The 22,913-nt window shown below is 39.6% G+C and overlaps 1 protein-coding gene across 15 annotated transcripts in view; it reads right to left on the reverse strand.

Annotated features, from left to right (window-relative positions):
- Window positions 1-6,477: 6,477 nt before the first annotated feature.
- THRB (thyroid hormone receptor beta) overlaps window positions 6,478-22,913 on the reverse strand; it is a 377,970-nt gene continuing 361,534 nt past the window's right edge. For all 15 annotated transcript variants that reach the window (XM_047738224.1, XM_047738163.1, XM_047738132.1 and 12 more), the window contains 2 exons: window positions 18,226-18,484; window positions 6,478-11,378 (listed from right to left, as the gene is read on the reverse strand). In XM_047738224.1, coding sequence (XP_047594180.1) covers window positions 11,137-11,378; window positions 18,226-18,484 — 501 coding nt within the window. In that variant the 3' untranslated portion in view covers window positions 6,478-11,136. The remainder of the gene's footprint in view (window positions 11,379-18,225; window positions 18,485-22,913) is intronic.

A 22,913-nucleotide genomic window follows, 5' to 3' on the forward strand; every position in this document is an offset into this window, starting at 1 on the left:
CATACTGACTTCTGAGTACTGTCATTCACTAATCCTAGCTATGCTCTTTAGAAGCAATGCAAAACAAATTGAAAAATTTGTTTTTCAAATTTTTCCAAATGAGGCATCTTCTTAGCAAAATTTCCTGTTCTACCTGGCAAGTATCTTGGATTTGAGCTAGAATGACATGTCTTTCAGGCAAATGTTCCCAATTCCTCGGATCATTCTCTATATAAAATGGATTGTGGCCTACCTAGCTCATCAGCCTTCTGAATTAGAGGACTTGGAAGAGATGGAAATAGTTCAGTTTAAATTAGCTTAACCTACTTACATGGCATAAACATTGAATATTCAGTACCAAGCTGATAAAAATAAGAGTCTTGTTAATTTGGTCGTAAGGATAAAGAAGGAGTAGTCACAACGAAAGCCCACCTCCCTGTTCTTGTTCCAGGCAGCACAGCCTTAGATCCAGGGCTTGTCTCTCTGCAGACACTTGTCAGATACTCAAGAGCTTTTGTGGTTCTATCCTGGACTTTTTAATAAAGTGAACCCATCCATTTTTCACTCTGGACAAGGCTTATAAATGCAGGGATTTCTAGATGAGAGGTTTCCAGAACTCTGATGGAGGTTTAGCCATCTGTTGAGATGAGGATTTGCCTGGGGACTTTGGGGTGGCTGTGTGGGCATATCAATTTAACCAGAGCCTTTTGTCTCTTACGTGCTGGGGTTTCACATTTGATATCTGTTGATTAGAAACATAGTTCTGCAGCTGGCAGATCGTTTATCAATCAGGATGATTTACATCTTTCTCTCTTTTCTTCCCCTCCTCATCTCTGGGCCACTTTTGATTCCATCTCCCTGATTCTGAGGCGATAGACTGTGTGCCCACCAGAATTCTGTTACCTGAACATAGCCCATTATCACATAGTGGGGGGACTCAGGGAAGAGATAATAAAGGGATGATTAAAGGCTGACATGATTTTATGGGGGACCTCATGTGTAGGGGCTTGAGATAATTATACTCCTCATTTCATGATGGTTAAAACCATCAGCCTGTCAGGCCTTTCTCCTGTTTTATTTCATTTTTTTTCTCATCTCTTCTACAAGGGCATCCAGTCTAATGTGCTTGATATATGTCCTTGGTTATGTGTGATCCCATGTAAAACATATGAGGTTTCCTTTATCTGTGTTGGTAGTTTACATACCTTGTCTGCTATTACAGGTCTTGTTTTGTTTCTTAAGTGTTTCTGTATGCAAGTCTAGTCCAGTGTTTCTGATGCTGCAGTGATTTCTATGATATCCCACCAGTATTCTTCTTTCCTTCTCCTTCCTAACCTGAACTCAACTCCCTGGTACTGCAAGTCTGTGATGCTAGGATGAGGATGAGGATGCTTATAGATCCGTGTGAGTTTGGGGGTGCTCCTGGGAATGGAATCCTGGTTGTGTAGAGTCATCAGCTCTAGAGAGCTGCTGGGGAACAGTTTACACTCTCAATAGCAAGAGATGAGGTCCTCCCTTGATATTTTCTGGCTGCCTAATTTTTGAGTATGAAATGGCATCAGTTTTCCTATTTCTGATTACAAGTGAGGTGGGGCATCTGCCTATGCCCTTGTCAGCCATTTGGGCTTCTCCTTCTGTGAATATTCTATTTTTCTATTGAATTTCATGTCTTTTCCTCGTTATTTGGAAAACCTAGCTGTATATGCTTCATACTAATCCTGCGGATGTTTCAGACATTGCAAATATTGTAAAAAATTTCTGTCTAATGTATCTGGGTTTGGTTGCTAATATTTTGTTCAAGATGCGTGTTGTCTTCCTTGACTTGCAAATGTGAGTGAAAGTTGGATAAGAGAGGGGTATTTGGCTGGCTCAGTCAGAAGAGCATGTGACTTAAGGTTGAGGGTTCAAGCCCTCACTCGTGTAGAGATTACTAAAAAAACAAAACAAAACAAAACAAAACAAAACCTTAAAAATTAGAAAAAGAAGAAAGTTGGGTAAGAAAGGCTTTTATTGCTTTCCTGTGGAAAGTTCCACAAGGACCTTCAGTTTACTAATCTATCCCCATGTCTATGTGCAAATGTGTTTACCAGATGTCAGCTAGAGCCCTCTCTTCAGAGCTAGGAGAAATTGTTTTGAAAAACTCCTCTCTCAACTTTTTAGAACCAATTAAAGCAAGTTTCTCTGAATTCAGGAATAAATATATTATCAAGATTCCTTTTGCTTTGCGACTCTCCTGCTCATATCAACATGATATGCTGGTATCCCTTTTCCTTTGTTTCCACAAGAAATCCACCTGTACTGTACATTTGCCAAATTTCAGTTGATTATTTGAAGCTGACAGAGTTATAGCATGGTGTCACATCTTGAGACTTAAGTGCTTCTATCTCCTTGGTACCTTGTCTTTTCCCCATTCTCCCTCCCCCAATGTCCACTGCTGTAAATTCTTTTCCTTCCATTATGCAGAGCAATTTGGCTCTCCCCAAGCTTAACTACTCACACTCCAAAATACTTAGCAAAACAAAAATGTCCTCTTGTTAGACTGACACATCAGTAAGCCAGCTAGATTATATATAGGTCTTGCAAAGAAAATATTCTTTAATATTGCAGCATGAACAAGTGGTCTTACAATAGATATGACCTAATGAGAGGTGAAGTGGTAGACTTTCTTTAGGATGCACATGTTTTTTTAGGGCAAGTGAGCCTTTTTGGGAGGGGATGGTAAACTTTTCCAAGGCAGAGTTGCCTTTTCTACTTCTTCAGCGCTTAAAGCTTTATTAGTGCAGGTTGTAAAAAGAACATGGCTCTTGGACCTTCTGTGCTCTGACACTTGTCAACTATTTGATGTTGGAGAAGTTGCTTATTCACACTGAGCATCCATTCACCCATTGTGAAATGAAGATACTAACACCTACTTACTTTACAGGTTTGTTTGAAGGATTAGAGGTAATGCAGAGGGCCTAGTATGATTCCTGGAAGAGAGTAGGTTTTCACAACAAGGTAAACCATTATTATATGCTCCAGTGTGACAGTGAGGAAGTCTGGAAGACAGCCTTTGGGATGGCTGCTGGGACTATTGAGGGGCAAGTAACGGAGGAGTGGTACTTTTGTCAAAATGCTGGAGAAAATGAAAGTGAATTTTATGAAATGTTGGATTCTCATAAAGAAGCTTACTTACCAATTAATGATCCTTGGTGGTCTTGGGTTCTGTGTCTTTTGATATGATTTATTGTTACAGAGATTCTATTTGGTTTTCACTATAGGGAGTGGAAAAGAAATTCTGAAAGTTCTGTTCAAGGCTAAACATGCTCATAGAAAAATTAATAAAATCCTTAGAATTCAGAGAAACTGCCTATCTGCAACAAATAAGATTGCAGTATCTTTCTAAGACTCAGGGTAAAAACGACAAGTGCTTTTCAAATCTCTGTATCCATTGGGATTTGTGGGCACAAGAATTTTCAAATTCTCTAACTTTAGGGTTTACTCTGTATGCATCTGCCTCCCTCATTGCAATTCGTGTTATGTGCAAGAAAGTTAAAAGAAAATAAAGGGAATATTATCAGTCTGTCTTGAAAGAAGAAAAGTATTCATTGCAACTTCACCTGATTTCATTTTTCATAGGCATTGTTTTCACAAATGTTTGTACCAGAGTGAAGTTGTATATGAAAAAAAAAATTTAAAAATCCATTGGCTTCTATAAAATTTTCAGCTAGGTATTTATGTAGAAGAAAATTTGCCCTTGAAATGAGCCACCTATAAGAAAAACTGCTAAGTATAATGAAAAGAACAGTCTGTATAGTTTTACAATTACTGCAAAAAAAAAAATATAGCCAAGTGGACAGTCAATTTACATGACCAGTTTGTATTAAATTAAAAGCCCCTAGACACACAAATTCATGATACAGTGAAAATATAGGTTTGGTTCATTGGTTGAGTTTCATGATTTTCTTTGGAACTTGAAAGACTATGCTCTTTTTCCAGATAATCCAAAGAACTTGTTGGCTGGAAGAACCCGTGTCAGATCATTACAGATCCTCTAGCTCCATTTATCTGTCCATGGCCAGGATGAGTTCTTTCAGCCCCTTTGCCAGCTGGTCTGGCAACTGTCCAGTTGGGTTCTGCCGTCAGCCCCAGTTTTGAGAATGGGAGATGAGCACCCGTAGATAAAATCTTATTTCCCCACTCTCAGATGAACTACCATGAGATATAACGGTTCATCTACCTTTAAAAAAACTAGCTTTGCATGACTGAGTACTCTGGTGTGACCAGCACAGTAATGCACCCCTCTATTTACTCTCTTTCCTACCCTGCCTCATGCTTTTTCTCCTCCACTCTTGTTTCTTGTGGGGCTACTTTCCCTAATAGAACTGTAGCGCATAAGCTCTGCTTTCTGGGGAACCATGCTAACACAGCTTTCTTCTACTTTTAATATCACATCCTGGTGATGCCATTTTACCAATATGGACTTCATTTATGATTCATCAGTATATGATGTAAATGGATTCTGTCTTTCAAGACATAGAGCATTTTTGTGGTGTCCATGGATCTTCAGAGACATACATTCAAAGGGTATCCATAACACTCAGTATTTCAGTAGTTTTACTACTTTGGCTTTGGTTTGAACAAACAAATTGCATTTAGTGTGTCAGATCTTATGTTCATTAACACAGTAACAATTCCACTTATTTACAAAGCTAACGTGTCCTGAGTAGCTAAATATGAAGCCAGGATGATTTGTCATCTTGAGGTGGGAATGCAAAGCAACTTTGTCCCCTGTCTTTTCTTCATCCTAGATTATTGAAATTCTCCAGTTCATGACATGACACCAGCTCCATAACCCAAATCAAGCTATTAGATATCACATTAATTTTGGGTTAGCTTTGCCTGTGTAAATGGGTTAAGAACTCTTTCTCTCTGGCAAATAAATAAATAAAATCTTAAATAAAAAGGGGGGTTAATAATTGTACCTAGCTGGAATATATATGTAAAAAACCCTCTCCAAAACAAAAGGAATAAAGTAATTTCTTGAGGAAGGAAAATGTGTTTATTAGGATGAAGTTGAAAGGTATATAATGGGACACCTGGGTGGCTTAGTGGGTTAAGCATCAGGTCATGTGCCCAGATTCCTGGGATTGAGCCTCACATCAGGATCCCCACTAAGTAGGGAGCCTACTTCTCCCTCTTCTTCTGCCCCTCCCCCTGCTCATGCTCTCTTTCTCAAATAAATAAATAAAATATTTTTTAACAAGAAAGGTATGTAGTGTAGAAAAGAGACAAATATAAAAGGTATATATAGTGATTTGAATAGAGAGCAAGAGGACTCAGGAAGTGGTACTCTGAACTGATCTCGCCCAGGAAAATAATAAATGCTTGCTCCATCTTACCTGGACTGGCCTCCTTTGTGAGCCAAGGTAGAATATAATCAGACACTTCCTTTGGAAAATGTTTATTTGGTTCATGTCCTGGTCAAATTGCGCTGAGTTTCCTCTGTGTTAAGGAGACTCCATTGCCTTACTGAAAATGGATGTACTCTCAGTTTTAGCTATTGGTGTGGACATTTTTGTTGCTTTTCATTGCTTGCTGTTCCTCCCCACTTTTTATAGTAGCAAGGCATAGAATTTTCTTTGAGGAATCATCCCTGACCCAACTGTTAGTCCATAGTTTAGATAGGACTGTTTATCTTACCACTCCCCACCAGTTCCAGGATTTTAGAGGATTAATCTAATTAGCATATGTGTCCTCCTAAGCACATTGGTTGGCTTAGGAATGGGCATGTGACTGGATTTGAGCCAATGAGGATTAAGCCCAGGATTTTTACTGAAACTACTGGGGAAAAGAAACACTCTTTCAGTTGATTTGGAGCTTTATGACTAATCTTGGAGGTAATGGGGGGACCACCATAAGTTAAAAGACTATGTTAACATAAAGTCTACATGAAAGATACTTCTACAGAGGGAAATCTACACAGAGAATTGAAAAGGGCTATCTCCTGACTAGTACTGATTTAGCAGTCAGATCCAGCTGTGCCTGAAGCCTGAGGTTTTCAGATATTACAGTAAATAAATTCCCTTTATGCATAAGCCAGTTTGATTTAGCTTTTTGTTACTCATCACAGAGAGAGTCCTAATTAACATGTGTTCAGGGTAAGGGGGATAGAGATGTATATTGATAGCCGAGATGAGTATAATTCCATTAATAATATTTTGGAACGTTTTGAGAGAAGGCAAATAGTCCTTGAGTTGAAAAATTTAATTCTTCCTCCCCCCAACCCATCTCTGTGGCCCCTTCTGAAAAAGTAGTTCCTCATCAGCCTTTTTACTTCTCCCCCCACCTCTGTGCCTTCCTCCTAAGGAACTTTGTTTATTCTAGTAGAAGCTTATGAAATAAATCCCTATATATCTCTGCTTCCCTCCCTTTGGAAGCAGCTGAGATGAGAAGAGCAGGCAATCCTATGCTTATTTAGAAAATAATAATATTTAAAGAAAGAGACAGGCAAGTATGTCAGTTATAAGCTTTTTCTTTTTTTCTTTTTTAGAATTGAAGCTTATGAGTTTATCTATGCCCACTATATTCATAATTACAATTTAATATCTGCATACAAAAGCTATGTAAAAATTCATTTTTCCCAAATATACAAATTTTCTTTTTGGATAGTTTAAAACATTTTGATCACAGATTTTAACAGAGTTTTAGGTTGAAAAAAATATTACCAACCTAGCAATATCACTTAACACTGTTTGCAAAACACATATCTTCCCATGACTGTAAATCTTTTCCTATTCTGTAGTACTTTTCTGATTCTCAGGGCATGAAGACATCATGTGGGGGGGAAACGTGTTTTCTCTAGGGAAAGCATAGAGAACTAATTTGGCTCTATAATCCAATGAAAAATGCCAAGTTAATTAGGAAGAACCAAAACAAAGAAGTGGTGTAATGTCAGCTCATTCATGCCCTTATATCTTTTATAGCAACAATACTTGTGAATTAAATAAAGTGTCATCTTTTGTCTTACATTGTGCTCCGTAATTTACATGAGTATTGTCTGCATCCTGAGGAGGACAGATTTATATTTGATTGTCTTGTGCATAAGGTGGGTCAGCTTTAACTGTGCAACAGAAAGCCACAAACAGCGTTTTACCTGCACGATATTGCTCTTGAAGGCGGCATTAATTAATGTGGAAACACACTAGAAATGCACACTTTTTGCATTTGCAAACATTTATACAGCACAGTAAAAATTCTGTGATAAGGCCAAACCTTTTTACCCCCAGTCTGGTTTTTTTTTTTTTTGTGTCTGTTTTTAATGTATTTTTTTTTTAAAGATTAAAGTAAAATGTTTCAATTGTAAAAAATACACACCGGGCAAATCCTTACCTGGATAATAAATATCTACATCACAGTACAATAAAATTTCTTCTCTATAAAATTTAAATATGGATTATAATCTATCACTATCAAAAGAAACACTATGCTAATATTTCCATATTATTAAAATAACAGGAAAAATTACAAGCTTATTTTAGAACCTGATGCCATAGCTGTTGGAAAGGGCAAAGAGATTCAAATGTCTGTAAGCACTCTCCTTTGGGAGAAGAACTGTGGCTTGGTTATTCACTTAAATTCAGTTTGTGAAAAAGGTTTAGCCTTACAAATGCTGGCTACATTTCAAAAACCATAAGACCGATTTCATAATTTATGACTCATGCATCAAAAGGTCAATATGACACAAATAGGTTAGAGTTCCAGAGAATAAAAATGGATCACTGACAATGACATGCTTTGAGGGTTCTCAGCAGTTCCGTGGAGGCTGAGTCTCTTGGGGGCTTAGTGTTGTGGAGGTGCCAAGACTTGGGCACCTGTCCACAGAAGAGCAATGAGAATGGCGTTGCTGGAGCAGAGCCGAGCCTGGCGGTCCACCCCGATGACTGACGACTGCGCTGCAGACGGAAGAGGTGTCACTTGGGGCACAGGTGAGGGGGTATCACTGAGCTGAGGCATCAACACAGCAAGCACGTCATTGAGGACCAAGGCTCATTTGACTAGAAAAAGCTCTGAGGCAGCACGTGGTGTTTTGAGCAGAATCATAAAGAAGAAAAGATCTTATTTTTTTTTTCACTATTCTGGAAATACTGCACATCTAAATTGAAGAGCAAAGTACACTTGAGGATTACAAACACACACGCGCGCGCACACACACACGGACACTCCCACACCACTCATCCCCCAAAGTGAAGTGATTTATAAATAAGAATCCCAGTCGTACAGGTGTGTTCTCCTTTACTGGGAAGTCTCCCCCCTGTGAGGGGTTTCAATCAGGTCCACACTTGATATGAAAGCCCAGACGATATAAGAGAAAATGTAAAAAAAAAAAAAAAAGAAAAAAGAAATCCAGGGTAAATCCCTCCTGATTGAGTTTTATGAGATGGAGTCTTGAGATGCACTAAGTACCTCAACTAGTTACAGAAGAATGAATCATTTTGACCCCAGGGTCATGATCCTTTGAGTCTTTACAGCCTTTCTTTCAAACTGAAGTACTTTAAGGAGTGTCCTGCTCAGCATAAAGTATTCGGCCTACAGCAAGAGTTTTAGATCAGCAGTTTGCCTATTTAAGGCAGTCATATAGGGAACTGAGGATCAAACATAAATTTACTTGGGGCTGGCTGGATTATTGTAGATATACTGTAGCATTTGGCCAATGACCAGTCATGGTTAATCCCCCACAATCTGGGTGTGTCTCGGAAACTCTGTCAAACAAATTGAGGTAACTTTCCCAGGGAGGGCTTGATGCCCGCTGGGTCTGTGAACCCTCCACTACCCCTCCTGCTCACCTTCCTCTCATTCCCTTCTGAGAGAAAACTTGCCTCTCAACCACAGAGCTTTTCAGAGTTACCCTTGAGTGTAGAAGGTAATTCAGCATTATGTTTCAAAGAGTACTTCTCCAAGGAGAGTCAACAGAGAGAGATGGATTGCTAACAAAGCAAGGACTTCAGGAGACTGGCTAGAGGCTGCCTTAGAGAAAACAAAACAAAAAAAACTATAGATAAAGTCAAAGCAGGTAATCTGCCCATGAATTTCATGTTTATAATTTTAATCTCTTCCCTCACTTCCTTTTTTTGCTCAGCTAGTTCCGTGGCCATATTCTTGTTTCCTCTGAAGCCAGTATTATCACTTTCGTGTATGAAATCTTTTCCCTTCCAGATTATTCCCAGTCACACTTAAGTTTTTCAGTGCTGTTCCTCTCCTTTTTCCAATGTCATCCTGCCTTTCTCTACAGTTAATAAATAGTATATCAGATTCTTGTTTTGACTCAAAACCAAATATGCTTTTCCTAACTGTTGAGGGCCATAATTTCTGTTTAATAAAGCTAGAAATTTGAATATGAAAGAAACCATCAAAAAGGAACAGATCCCCCCCTCCCCTGCCCCCAAACTAGTACAATATTAAGGATGGGAAGAATTTTAAAGTTCATGACTTTCTCCCAGGTGAGAAAACCAAGACCGAAGGTCACAAATCCACCAGCTGACTGAGTACAAACTAGAACTCAGGCACCCTGACTCTGGGCAAGTTAAAAAAGTTAGTCCACTTGGTTTTCACAGTGACTTGCATTCCCTTTTTTTTTTGTTGTTTTGTTTTGTTTTATTTTTTAGTTAAATCTCACTGATATGGCTTGTTTTCCCTAATATTTCCAGGATAAGGCAGTTCAAGGCAGGTAAAGGAGTAGTTCATGTCTACTATGCCAGTGAAGAACAAGATACATTCAATTGCATGGGTACATTCTTTGCCCATTTTCTTAAGTTGAAATGATCAGGGATCACCATGGGTTTTCTGGGCACAACCTACTACAGTGTTTGTCATCAGGGAGGAGGGTGAGGCAGGGAAGGTGAGTGTTCATGTACATGGTCTGCAGGTATCTTCTATGAAATATATGTCAGGGCAATGCTCTAGGAGGGACAGGGAGGGTCAGTGGTCAAACTAGTCTTTGTTCAGTGATAGCCAAGCCTGAGAGTCAGAGGGAAAAGGCGAATAGGTAACATTTATTTGTAGAGCAAAGAGCTCGAGGATCTAAGGCCAAAGGGAACCATCAGCACATGAAGAGACTCTCAGAACACTGCACTTCTTTCAACTCAGAATGCACCACACTTATCTCTCAGAATTCCTCCAGAACAAGACTTAAATTTCAGCTTGTTATCTCTCCTTGATTAGAAGATTTAATCCATAGGGAAATATGTTGTCAGCTCAGCAAAGATGCAGTCAGGATTAAACAACTTCAGAAGTTTGAGAGATGACAGATCAGATGTCATTGAAAAGTGACAACACTCTGTAAATCGGTTTGATTTTGGTAGAAATTTTCTCTGAGCCTAAACTGTAAAGCAGCCTTCCTACTCTGAGGTAACACCATGTGGCTTTTTGGAAACTGTTGAGTCATTGACATTAGTGAAGCTTTCTAATTTCTTTGGGCTTGCTGAGGAAAATTGTTTCCCTTGTTGGCCTCAGTCAGTCAGATACCTGCACATCTTTGAGTCACACCCTTGTATAACTTGAGTGAAATCATAGGATTATAAAAATTAGAGTGAAAGGACAGCTGATTTTTGAGGAAAAAATATTTCTATACATTCCAAGTTATGCTGCTAGGAGAGAATGAAGAGTGCTGAAAACAGCATGCTCTTGAATAGATAAAAACCAGTTCAGACCTTTCCCTAGAAAGCTGAAAGCCACATCTAACCGAAGGTGGTTTGCACCATACCAATTTGAGCCCTGCAAAAATCAGGACCAGATCCAGATGACCATATTATCTTGGTTTTAAGGCTTCGTTAGTTTTCTGCCACACCAGTTTGCTTGCTTCAGTCTCTGACCAGGGACAGATGGGAGCTGGTGATGGCTTGGTGCTGGTGAATTAATGATTGTCCCCATCCCACCTCCACAACTGTAAAATCTTCAAAGCATTCACATCAAAGGACAGGAGAACAAAATGCAATAGTTACAAATACCCGCATTCAAGGGGCAATTTCATCCATGTCTATGCTAAGGACTACCTCCCTTTACCCCCAAACAGTCCCTCCCAACACAAAGAAACAAAGGAACAAACAAAAAAGATCTAGGCAATGGAATGAAATGACACCCAGTAGTGCTGTAGGAATTATGAGAATGAAGTCAGTCAGTCTAATCCTCGAATACTTCCAAGAACAATGGGGGAAAGAGTTCCGTGGGGCATTCCACCTTCATGTGCAGGAAGCGGCTGGCATGGCAGGCTCCAATCATCCGCAGGTCTGTCACCTTCATCAGGAGTTTTGGCCAAAAGTGTGTCACATGATGTTTTCGGTAATTGATATAGTGTTCAAAGGCCAGCAGGAAACTATCTTGGTATTTTTCTATTCTTTCAACGCAGGCAAGCCCTGGGCGGTCTGAAGAGAAGAACAAAGATGAATGTTAATTCAAAAGTGGAAAGGAGAAAGCCCTGCTCTGTCCAGTTCAAGCCTTTGAGTGTGAGGTGGGCAGAACTGGGGACCTATCAACTCCTAGGAATGAACATGGATGCAACATGAACTCTGGGGCCTCAGGGACCATGGTCTCAGGAAGTATCACAATGTTTACACAAAGGGAGTCAGTACTTTTTTCAGATAAATGTGTCTAGGTTAGACAAATCACCTTGTTGGGTGGGAATGGCATGCCTCCCTCTTAGGATACAGAAGGAGAATTCTCACCTCTAGAGTTGAAATACTCTGCATAATAAGGGGAAGATTTTGAGTTTCCACTGGCTGCCTGGCAGAGAGGGGAAGACAAGCATGGACACCCAGAGGAGGGGAGATGTGAGAAGGGATTGGAAACATTGTAGGAGGCCTGAATGCCAAAGGAGGAGTGTCAGACAATAAGTAATTCTTACAGAGACAAAGAAGCTCAATATCCAATTTTAGTTTTCTGGGTTGTAATGAACTACTCCTTCTTATCCCTTATACAGGTGATAAAACTGCTACCTGTAGCAGCCTTTTATTGGTGGTGTTTTGGGGAATTAAAATGTTAAGAAAAGATATGAGCCATGCTAGTATCACCCTGTGCAGAGAAGAGAAGAATACAGTGGGAAGCTGGAGCAAGAGGAGTCCATGACTGTGTAATGACCCTGAAATCTTCCCAAGTCTTGGGAGGACTGCTGGCCTTCCTGATATATGTGGGAGGGGACTCACGACAATTTCACGAAAATGATAAAGAGATGTGATGAGAAGTTTAGATGACTGGGGAACATCCAGGCTGCAAACACTTGGGGTACAAAGTGGGTACAGAGGGAATGTACCTCAACATAGTAAAGGTATATATGACAAGCCCCTAGCTAACATCATATTCAGTGGTGAAAAGCTGAGAGCTTTTCCTCTAAGATTAGGAACAAGGCGAGGATTCCCATTCTTAACAGTTTATCCCACATGGTACTAACGTTCTAGTTAGAGCAATTAGACAAGAAAAAGAGATAATAGGCATCCAAATTGGAAAGGAAGGTAAAACTCACTATTTGCAGATGAGAAGATGTTATATATAGAAAATCAAGACTTTACCAAAAACCTGTTGGAATAAACAAATTCAGCAGTATACAAAATTAATATGCAAAAAATCTGTTTTGTTCCTATAAACTAATAAAGAATTATCAGCAATAGAAATGAAGAACACAATCCGATTTACAATAGTGTCAAAAAGAATAAAATACTTAGGAATAAATTTAACCAAGGAAGTAAAAGACCTAACACTGAGAACTATAAGACATTGATAGAAGAAATTGAAGGAGACACAAATAAATGGAAAGATATTCTGTATTCATGGATTGGAAGAATTAATATTGTTAAAATATGCATCCTACCAAAAGTGATCTACAGATTTGATGCAATCCATATCAAAATTTCAAAGGTATTTTCACAGAAATAGGACAGAGAATCCTAAAATTTGTATGGAAACACAAAAGACCCTTAATAACCAAAGCAGTCTTGAGAAAGAAGAACAAAGCTGAGGGCATCATGCTCTCTTGATTTCAAACTATATTACAAGGCTATAGTAATCAAAATGGTATGGTATTTGTATAAAAGTAGATGCAGAAGTCAATGGAACAGAATAAATAGCCCAGAAATACACTAATGTATATATAGCTAGTTAATTTATGATAAAGGAACCCAGAATAAACAATGAGGAAAGGATAGTCTCTTCAGTAAATGATGATGAGAAGACTGGACAACCACATGCAAAAGAGTGAACATAGACTCCTATCTTTTTTTTTTTTTTAAAGATTTTATTTATTTATTTGACAGAGAGAGAGAGATCACAAGTAGGCAGAGAGACAGGCAGAGAGAGAGAGGGGAAGCAGGCTCCCTGTGGAACAGAAAGCCCAATGGCGACACTCGATTCCAGGACCCCGAGATCAAGACCTGAGCTGAAGGTAGAGACCCAACCCACTGAGCCCCCCAGACGTCCCTAGACTCCTATCTTATACTATACACAAAATTAACTCAAAACAGATCAAAGACTTGAATCTAGGACCTAAAACCATAAAACTCCTGGAAGAAAACAGAGGTGGGAAGCTCCTTCATATTAGTCTTGGTAATAATTTTTGTGGATCTGATTCCAAAAGCAAAAAAAAAAATGGGACTACAACAAACAAAAAAGCTTCTATACAACAAAGGGAAACCATCAAAAAATGAAAAGGAAACCTATGTAATGGGAGAAAATATTTGCAAATAATGGGAGAAAATATTTGCAAATAATATATCTGATAAGAGGTAAATATGAAAATATAAAAAGAACTCCTACAATTCAGTAACAAGAAAACCCACAATTAATTAAAAACTGGACAGAGGATCTGAAGAGACATTTTTCCAAAGAAGACATACACATGGCTAACAGGAACATGTAAAGATGTCCAACATCACCAATCATTAGGGAAATGAAAATCAAAACCACCATGAGATAGAATGGCAGTTTATCAAAAAGACAAGAGATAATAAATGTTGGCAAGGATGTGGAGAAAAGGGAACCCTTGTGCACTATTGCTGGCAATGCAAATTGGTACAGCCACAATGGAAAACAATATGGAGGTTCCTCAAAAAATTAAAAATAGAATTACCATATGATCCAGTGGTATTTATCCAAAGAAAACAAAAACACTAACTTGAAAAGATATATGGACCCATGTTCATTGTAGCATTATTTACAATAGCCAAGATATGGAAACAATCTAACTGTCCATCCATGGACAAATAGATAAAGAAGATGTGGTATATACATACAATGGAACATTAGCCATAAAAAAATGAATGAAGTCTTGCCATTTACAACAATATTGATGGACCTTGAGGACATTATACTAAGGAAAATAAGTCAGAGAAAGACAAATACTGTATCATCTCACTTAGATGAGAAATCTAAAATCAAAGAAATAAACAAAACCAGGCTCATAGAAACAGAGAACAGATTGGTGGTTGCCAGAGGCTGTAGACTGGGGTGGGCTTAATGAAAGAAGGGGGTCTAAAGATACAAACAAACTTCTAGTTATAAAAAAAAGTCTTAGAAATGTATGGTATGGTGACTATAGTTTGATACCTACTGCATATTTGAAAATTTGCTAAAGCAGTAGAACTCAAAAGTCTTCATCACAGGAAAAAAAATTTGTAACTATATATGGGGACAGACATTATCCAGACTTATTGTGGTGATCATTTTGCAATATACACAAATATCATTATGTTGTACATCTGAGACTAATATGATGTTATATGTAAATTATACCTCAATAAAAACCCCCCAAAATAATAATTTATAAACCTGGATGAATTCCTCATATAGCTCCAGGGAGCCTGACAACCCCACTGCCCAGTACACCTCCTTTTGCTTGATGTGGCTTTGATCAAGTAAGTTCACACTTCAAGTGTCCAGTTATTGAAGGATCTGTGCTAGTATAAATCAAAACAGGGGTCTGCTTAATCTATAAAGAAGGCTCAGCACCGATGTCTCTCAATTCACTCTTTTGAGTTTAAACAAAATACATGGGCTTTTGGCATCCCCTATTTGGCTTGAATTATCATTTGTGCATTCTTATGTTATGTTTTCCTTTGTGTTTGATGATGCTGCTCTGTGTCTCCTCAGTCCTTCTCCCTCCCTCTCCCCTCTCCTCTCTCTTTCTTTGAGTGTGCCAGAAGAATTCTCCACAGGATCCTTTTCCTTTTGATCCAAACAGAAAATCAACATAATACTGCTCTGGATGTATTCCTTCAAGGGGGAAAAAAATAACCTGGGTTTTGTGGTCTCAAAATTCTGTCCTTTGATGAGAAATAAAGGTCAGGTGGTCATATAAATGACACAGAGAAAATGAAAGGACATTTTGATCATGTTCAAATGGTGCTAAGCATGTTTATGAAGAAATATTTTAAAGGTCAAAGACTGTTTTTAACTCCTTAAGACAGAATTTCTCAAAGATACATCCTTCAGATCATTTCCATTTTAGCTCTCCACTCATCACTGCAGGACCAAAGAACTTAGTGGTAGCAGCTCCTGGAAGAGGCTTTGAAGAAGGGGCCTAAGATACTGTGCCACACAGAACAATGGCTTAGAGGATAACCCTGAGAAGGGCTGGAGCCGAGGAGCACCGACATGGAGCTATCATGTGCCAACATAAAGTGTCTTGTAATCTTTTTCTGGTTCTGGCAGTATTAATGAAAAATACCCTGGTCATTAGGGTGGAGAAGAGTTTTAAAAGGTTTTAGTAAGTCATGGGGCTGTCAGGTGGTGACAGTGTCATCAGAGTCAGGGGATGGGGAAGAATCATCCAGTTAAGTGCTTGATAGAGTTTGGTATCACAACTTTTGCCTTCTTAACATACTCCTTTTATTTACCTTACCGAGATTATTTGCTTAACAGTCTGTTAAAATTAACTCACTACAGAGGAAACACTGTATTATTCAGTAAATAAAAATCCATTTGCCATACATAGAAGATAACCACCAAAATGGGTGTGTGACAAAAATTTTATTAAACTTTGGCTAAAGATTCTTGCTGAAGACTGTGCCCAAGACCCACTCTGTTAAAAAGGAAGGTCATTGAGTTTAGAGAGGCGTTCAGGACAGATTGGCACCAAAATGAATCTCTCTGCTTGCTTTATTTAGGAGATATAAGCAGAAAGAAAATTCTGAGAGAAATAGCTTTCTCACTATGTGGTTCAATGTTATAAAATTGTCTTTGTAGCACTATAATTTCAGCTAAAAAATTACCTTGAATCCCTCCTCCAGGGATATAATTCCCATTTATTTAGTTCAATTTCTTTATTTTAAAAGACACTGAAACCCAGAGAAGATAAGGGGTTGACTCAAGGTCACATAGTGAATCCTTAGATAAGTTATCCATTTTTTCCTTTAAGAATAATTCTTATGAAGGACTGAGGACCCCAGTTTCTCACTGTTGACTAGAGACCCCCCTCAGCTCCAAAAGACCGCATGCAGGTCCCTGCCATGTGAGTTTTCCCAAGTGGTTGCTTACTTCAGCCAGCCAGCAAGGAGAGTCTCCGGAGCAAGTCTATTAGCAAGAAGGGATCTTATATAACATAACGCAACCTCATCACATGGGGGTGACATCAAATTCATCATATTCTATTGAAGCAAGTCACAGGTTCTGCAAACACTCAGTGGGAAGGGATTGTATAGGGGTGTAAACATCAGAAGGTGGGAAACCTGGGGGGTACCCTGCCTCTTGTCTGCCACAGCATACAGCTGGGTTCCTTATGCTACTAGCACTTATGTATGTTTGAGATTTTTCCCAATAAAAAGAATTTTTAAAAAAATGTCTGCCATACTATATAGCAAATACACTTCAAGATGAGCTTTAAAAAAAAAAAAAGGAATTCTGAGTGAACCAGGAAACATGAACTTTATAAAGGATTCTCATTGTATTTGTGACTGATAATTTACCCATCTGTTTAGTGATTTAACTAATAAACATTTTTCAAATTCTACTAAACACTGGCTTAGGCAGTAGGTGTATAATTAGACATATTTCTGTCTCCAAAAATAAACAGTCCAGAGGGAGAGGTGGATAAGTTAAGCTGATAGCTATAGTGCTGAGTGACAAGTGCCAAGGCACATCTAAGCTGAAAAGACACAGGAGGCCTCTGAAACTACCTTCTATTTATTTTTTATTTAAAAATTATTTATTTATTTGAGAGAGAGAGAGCACAAGTTGGGGGGAGAGGAAGAGGGAGACAAGCAGTCTCCCCGCTGAGTAGGGAGCCCTATGTAGGGCTTGATCCCAGGACCCTGAGATCATGACCCAGCCAAACCCAAGAGCAGGATGCCCAACTGACTGAGCCACCCAGGCACCCCACTATCTTCTATTTAAAGACTAGCTTTCCTTAAAGAGTTTGTCGATTTTGCATTTCTTATTTATTATGACATGATCTCTGAAGAGAAAAGTGTCAGCATTATTATCCACTCTTCACTGAAGGAGTCTGGAGTCCTGATAATGAGCTTGGGGTAGGTTAAAGATGGCTACAAACTCTGCCATTTTTTCCCATCTAGAGGTGAGCTCTTGACTCTGGGCTGGTGCTGGGTCTTGTCTGGACCAATAGTATGTGGCGTAAGTGATGCTATATGACTCTAACCTGAGACTCTGCAATTTTGCTTTCATGTGCTTGGAACTCTCCTTGGAATCCACCAGCCATGGAAGAGTTCAACTGGCCTGCCAGAGGAGAGGCTGTATGGAGAGAGGCCTGAAGCTATGTCTTAGGTCTCAGCCCCAACCCCCGCTAAATTTAAGCCAGTAAATTTTGGGATGGTGTACTATTTAGCAATAAATAGCTGAAAATTAAGTTTTAGCTAAGCCATAAAAATTTCAGCTTTCACTCGTGATTTCCTTAACCAGAACTTAACATGGAGTGGTGTGGTCACTTATACCCATATCCTGCATATATAAAACCAGAAAGGGTCAGGGTTGGTCAATGACTATGAGGCAGGCTGGGTGGTGTCCATTGAGGGTAGACCATTTCATAGAGTCTTTAAAATGGCTTCTTTGGTTTCTTCCTACTACGCTGAGACTTCAAGAAGCATCAGATACCTGACACGCCCCTTCAGTTCCCAGTTCATTGGCAAAACACCAATTGCTTGCTAAAAGAGAGTGAGCTGTGATTCTGAAGCTAAAGGGGAGGTGGGGGACTGGGAACTCATCAAATGATTTGAATTAGCACCAGGCACACAAAAGCTCTTGTCACCCAGTAATGAGTCTGGGAGCACTTACCTGAAGACATTAGCAGGACCGCCTGAAGGAGAGCTACTTCAGTGTCATCCAGGTTGAAAGAAGACAGTGACATGCCCAGGTCAAAGATGGCGTCCGACACCACCCCAAGACCCCCGTTCTTCAGCTGGCCCCGCGTCACTGCCATTTCCCCATTCAAGGTTAAAGTCTCACTTTCTGGGTCATAGCGCACAGCAGCACGAAGGGACATGATCTCCATGCAGCAGCCTTTGAGGAGGATTATCTGGTCTTCACATGGCAGCTGAAAAAAACCGGCTCCCATCAGCAAGAATGAGCACACAGATGTCAGTGAGCAATAATATGCAGTATCTTAATAGCAACAGGGACCGTGTCTTGTGATCAACTTGGTCTTGCACTCTTTGAGCCCATGGCTTTTCCCTTCCTACGTGGCTGCAGACTTTCAACAACCATTTTTCAGACTCCAAGTTGGTGACCAATTTTAATGTCAGTACTTTGCCTTTGTTTTATGATGGATATAGATCTCCAACTGGGATTACAGGTCTGTGTGAGATCGCGCTAAAAACCCCTTACTCTGGGGTTTTGTATCTTAACACCAACTGATCATTGCTTGAGAACATGGTTAACATTAAACTTACCTACATTTCTCATAGTTCTATCAGTCAACAGGTGGCAACTCTGCTTCTCTTTGTTTTTTGAAGCAAGTTTGCTCCTTGGGTCTCTCAAAAGGCACAGAAGGAGAAGGTCACATATAGAGGCATGTCGTCCCCGAGGCCCAGAGATGTAAAAGCTTTGGCCAAAGTCACCCAGTGAGTTAGAGGCAGAGGTGAGACTAGAATTCAGACCTCCTGGCTCTTAGGGTTATGTTCTCAGTAACTGAGGCACCAGAATTACTTCACACATTGGGTTTCTCTGCCAGACTGTAATCTTGTTTTAAGCATTTTTGGTTGCCTAGTACATTTGTGATAATGTGGTAACATTTATAATAAACTTTAAAAAAACCCAACTTTGTTAGCAAAATAACAAAAAAACAGAGTTTTACTTTCTGGGGGGAGAGAATATTTAATTAAAAGCCATTATCAAAGTAGTTTGAAAGGCTATTAATGGATATTTTTGAAGCATTGGGCATTGTGCTAAGCTTTATAGATGTCACCTTACTTAATCTTCACAGCAATACAGTGAAGTGAATATTCTCATTCCAATTTCATTTATCGAAGTGGAAATCAAGGCACTGAAAGGTTGAGTAACATGCTATGGGGTCACATGAGGGTTTTGTGAGTGAGGCTAGTATTTGAAGTTAGATCTTCCAGAATCCAGTGCAAAGAGAAGAGAACACATTCTTTTTAATTACTTAGGATATTACTAAGTTTCCATAAACAACAAACATATAAATTACACATAATTATTATCTTTTCATGAAATCAGGTACAAATTCTTTTGGGGCAGTACTCTTGGCAACACTTGACTAGTTCAGTTTTGGTTGTTATGTAAAACTGAAGGTAATAGTACTGAATTACATTTAAAATGCTGGGTATTTCATATTTTTCTCTAACTCAACCTAGTCACCTTACCATTTAATTTCAAAACTTAGCTTTTCCCCCAGAATAAAATTCATTTCATATTTGGTTCTGGAATTCTCTCCTTCCACTCATTAAAGAAAAAGAATCCCTGTGATTTGCTTTTATTTAGGTTCAAATTTGTGTTCCTTGATGATATCTTTGGATTTTTGGCCCAAGATCATCATAGGAAATAGGAAACCCTTAGCTTGGATAGATCCTCCACCAATAAGATGGAGAATGGGCCCAAGTAGATGGAGGCTGGCTTTAATCCCTGTGGGGAACAGGGAAATATTTGGCCTCATCAGGGTCACATGAGGGCTTGTTAAACACATTGCTCGTCCCACCCTCTGAGTTTCTGCATTCTCCGGATTCCCAGGGGATGCTCTTGCCTTTGTTTCAGGGGCCAGGGACCCTTTTGTTCTTGAGAACCACTGGCATAGAATAACAAAGAGAAATTACTGATTAGATCAACTTAATATTATTTTTTTAACTTGTCACAAGGAATGCAAACTTGGGCAGGCCTTGTCTTTGTAGCTAAGTCTGAGTGTAGATGAAGTAGAGGATTTCTTTTTAAAACTTAACTGTTGGTTCAGATTGAAAAAAAAAGCTGAATTCGTATTTGTCAAGGATCACCAACAGTTTAAAAATTAGGCCAGATGACTTTCCCTTTTAGAAAAGTTTGTAGGATGCTGTTGAGATTTGTTTCAACATGTGGGCAAATGATCTTGGTTACCCGCCACAATACTTTCACTGTGACATCGTGGCAAGAAAGGCCTGACAGGCAGAGGTGCAGGGACACTCCCACATACTCTTCCTGTCTCCTCAGGAGAACATCACTCAGATTGACTGCCAAAGATGACAGTGCCCTGCACTCCAGAAATGATTCTTAATGCGTGTTTTTTAGCAGTTCTGTCAGCAGCGATTTTAGATCTTTCAAAGTCCTGGGTGTCCACCAACCTGGCTGAGGGGTTGGCATGCATCTTAGTAGAAAATTACTGTGAGCCCAATTTGAAAAGCACGTGCCCTAAAATGCCTCTGGCAGGAAAGCTCTGGCTTTTGAGACCACCTGGGATCTCTAACCCACTCCAGAGGCAGCTCAGCGGCCTACACAGTTCCTTTCCCTCTTCAGTGTTTTAATGAGAGTGAGAAAGAATAAAGGCCCTCAGGGGGCCACAAACACTGGAAACAAATGCATCTCTGCTGTAAAAGTAGCCTCCCCGCCTTTTTTTTTTGTAATTTTGAGACTACACAAATCAGGGTTAAAAGAGACAGGATCATGACTTCAAAGCAGGATTAAACTTCTGAGGGAAATATGAAGAGAGAAGCTGGCCAGAACCCATGCTTGCAAAGTTCCACGTTGACCCTTCACCCTTGCCATGGCCATAAGTGCATGGTGTGTTCGTTCCTGGTGGGTGGTGGAGATGGCTTCTTTTATTTCTTCTTTAACTGAAATATCTGTCTGTGGTTGGTTTACATGAGCTTTACATTTTCTAAGAAACATTTTTGGTGGGTATTCAAAGGGGAGACACATGACAGGCTAGCTCAAGTTGTAGGGGTGGTGTCCTCAATAGAGTTTCTCTTCAGACACTAAGGATGGGGGACAAGAGACAGCTCAGAGAGAGTGAGGATCAAGAAAGGTCCAGGAAAACAAACTCAACCCAGTGAACAAAAAAGAAAGATGACACTGAGAGTCAGAGGAAACCAGTGCCCTTGGCACAGCTATGAGAGTGTGCACCCTTCTTGAAAGCAATATGGCAACACATTTCAGAAGCCTTAAAAGGTGTATATACTTTGGTCCTTAAATTCTACTTCTGCGATTTGCCCTTAAGAAATAGTGCTGTGAGGGGCGCCTGGGTGGCTCAGTGGGTTAAGCCGCTGCCTTCAGCTCAGGTCATGATCTCAGGGTCCTGGGATCAAGTCCCGCATCGGGCTCTGCTCAGTAGGGAGCCTGCTTCCCTCTCTCTCACTCTCTCTCTGCCTGCCTCTCTGTCTACTTGTGATCTCTCTCTGACAAGTAAATAAATAAAATCTTAAAAAAAAAAAAAAAAGAAATAGTGCTGTGAGCAGGGCATAGGAGCCAGGATGTTCACTGGAGAATGTTTATATTAGTGAAAAATGGGAAAAGGACTGAAGATCCAGTCAATGCATATAACCTCAATTATGTAGATCTATTCTTTAGAATAGTATACTGTCACTAAAACTTATTTGTGAAAGAACATTTAATGATGTGTGCTCTACAGTTGGGGGTAAGAAGTTTGGTACAACAGGATGCTGGTAATGTTTCTTTACCTCAGTGTTAATTACTTGGGTGTGTTGAGAATGTGAAAATTCACTGAGCAGCATCTTTATGATATGAGCCTTTTACTCTTTAATAGAAAAGTTTAAAAATGTTTCATAAGTAGGATGTACATTATGGTATAAATTATATATGTTTCATATTTTGTATATGTGTGTGTACATGTGTATATACATATATGTATACACACACATAATTGAAAAAGACTAAAATAGACGCCAACACGTCAGCAGCTTATCCTTAGGTGGTGTTACCATGAATCAATATCTTCAATATGTTATTTAAAAAAATTTTGTTTATTTGAGAAAGAGAGACTGTAAGCAAGCATGAGCAAGGGGAGGGGCAGAGAATAGGCAGAAGCAGACTCCCCACTGAGCAGGGAGCCAGACTAGGGGCTTCGATTTTAGGATCCTGGGATCATGACCTGAGTTGAAGGCAGACCCAACAGACTGAGCCAACCTTGAATATGTGATTTTTAATAGCCTTCCAAACTTTAATAAATGATAGTTAAAAAAGATGGTCAGAGACATGGAATGCTCCACACCAAATACACATATGAAAAAATTCCTTCTCCAGGACCCACCAGCTCTTCTGGGGGTGGGGTATGAGTCATTCCCTCTATAGGACTGCCAGCTGGCACATCAGATACCCTGGGCCCCACCACAGTGAAGCGGGGGACAAGAACAAAGTACACACTCTCTCAGCTAGGTCTGGGGGTCAGATACCTGCATCCTGAAGCCCACTGCTCTGTCCTTCTGGATGTGGCTTTTGTGGAGGTGCAAAACAAGCAATGAGAAGTGTCCTCCTCAGTGTCTGAGGTCTCTCAGACTCCAGCTGGGGTCCCATTATTGCAAACC

Source organism: Lutra lutra, chromosome 1 (genome assembly GCF_902655055.1).
Source record: "Lutra lutra chromosome 1, mLutLut1.2, whole genome shotgun sequence".
Classification (NCBI taxonomy): domain Eukaryota; kingdom Metazoa; phylum Chordata; class Mammalia; order Carnivora; family Mustelidae; genus Lutra; species Lutra lutra.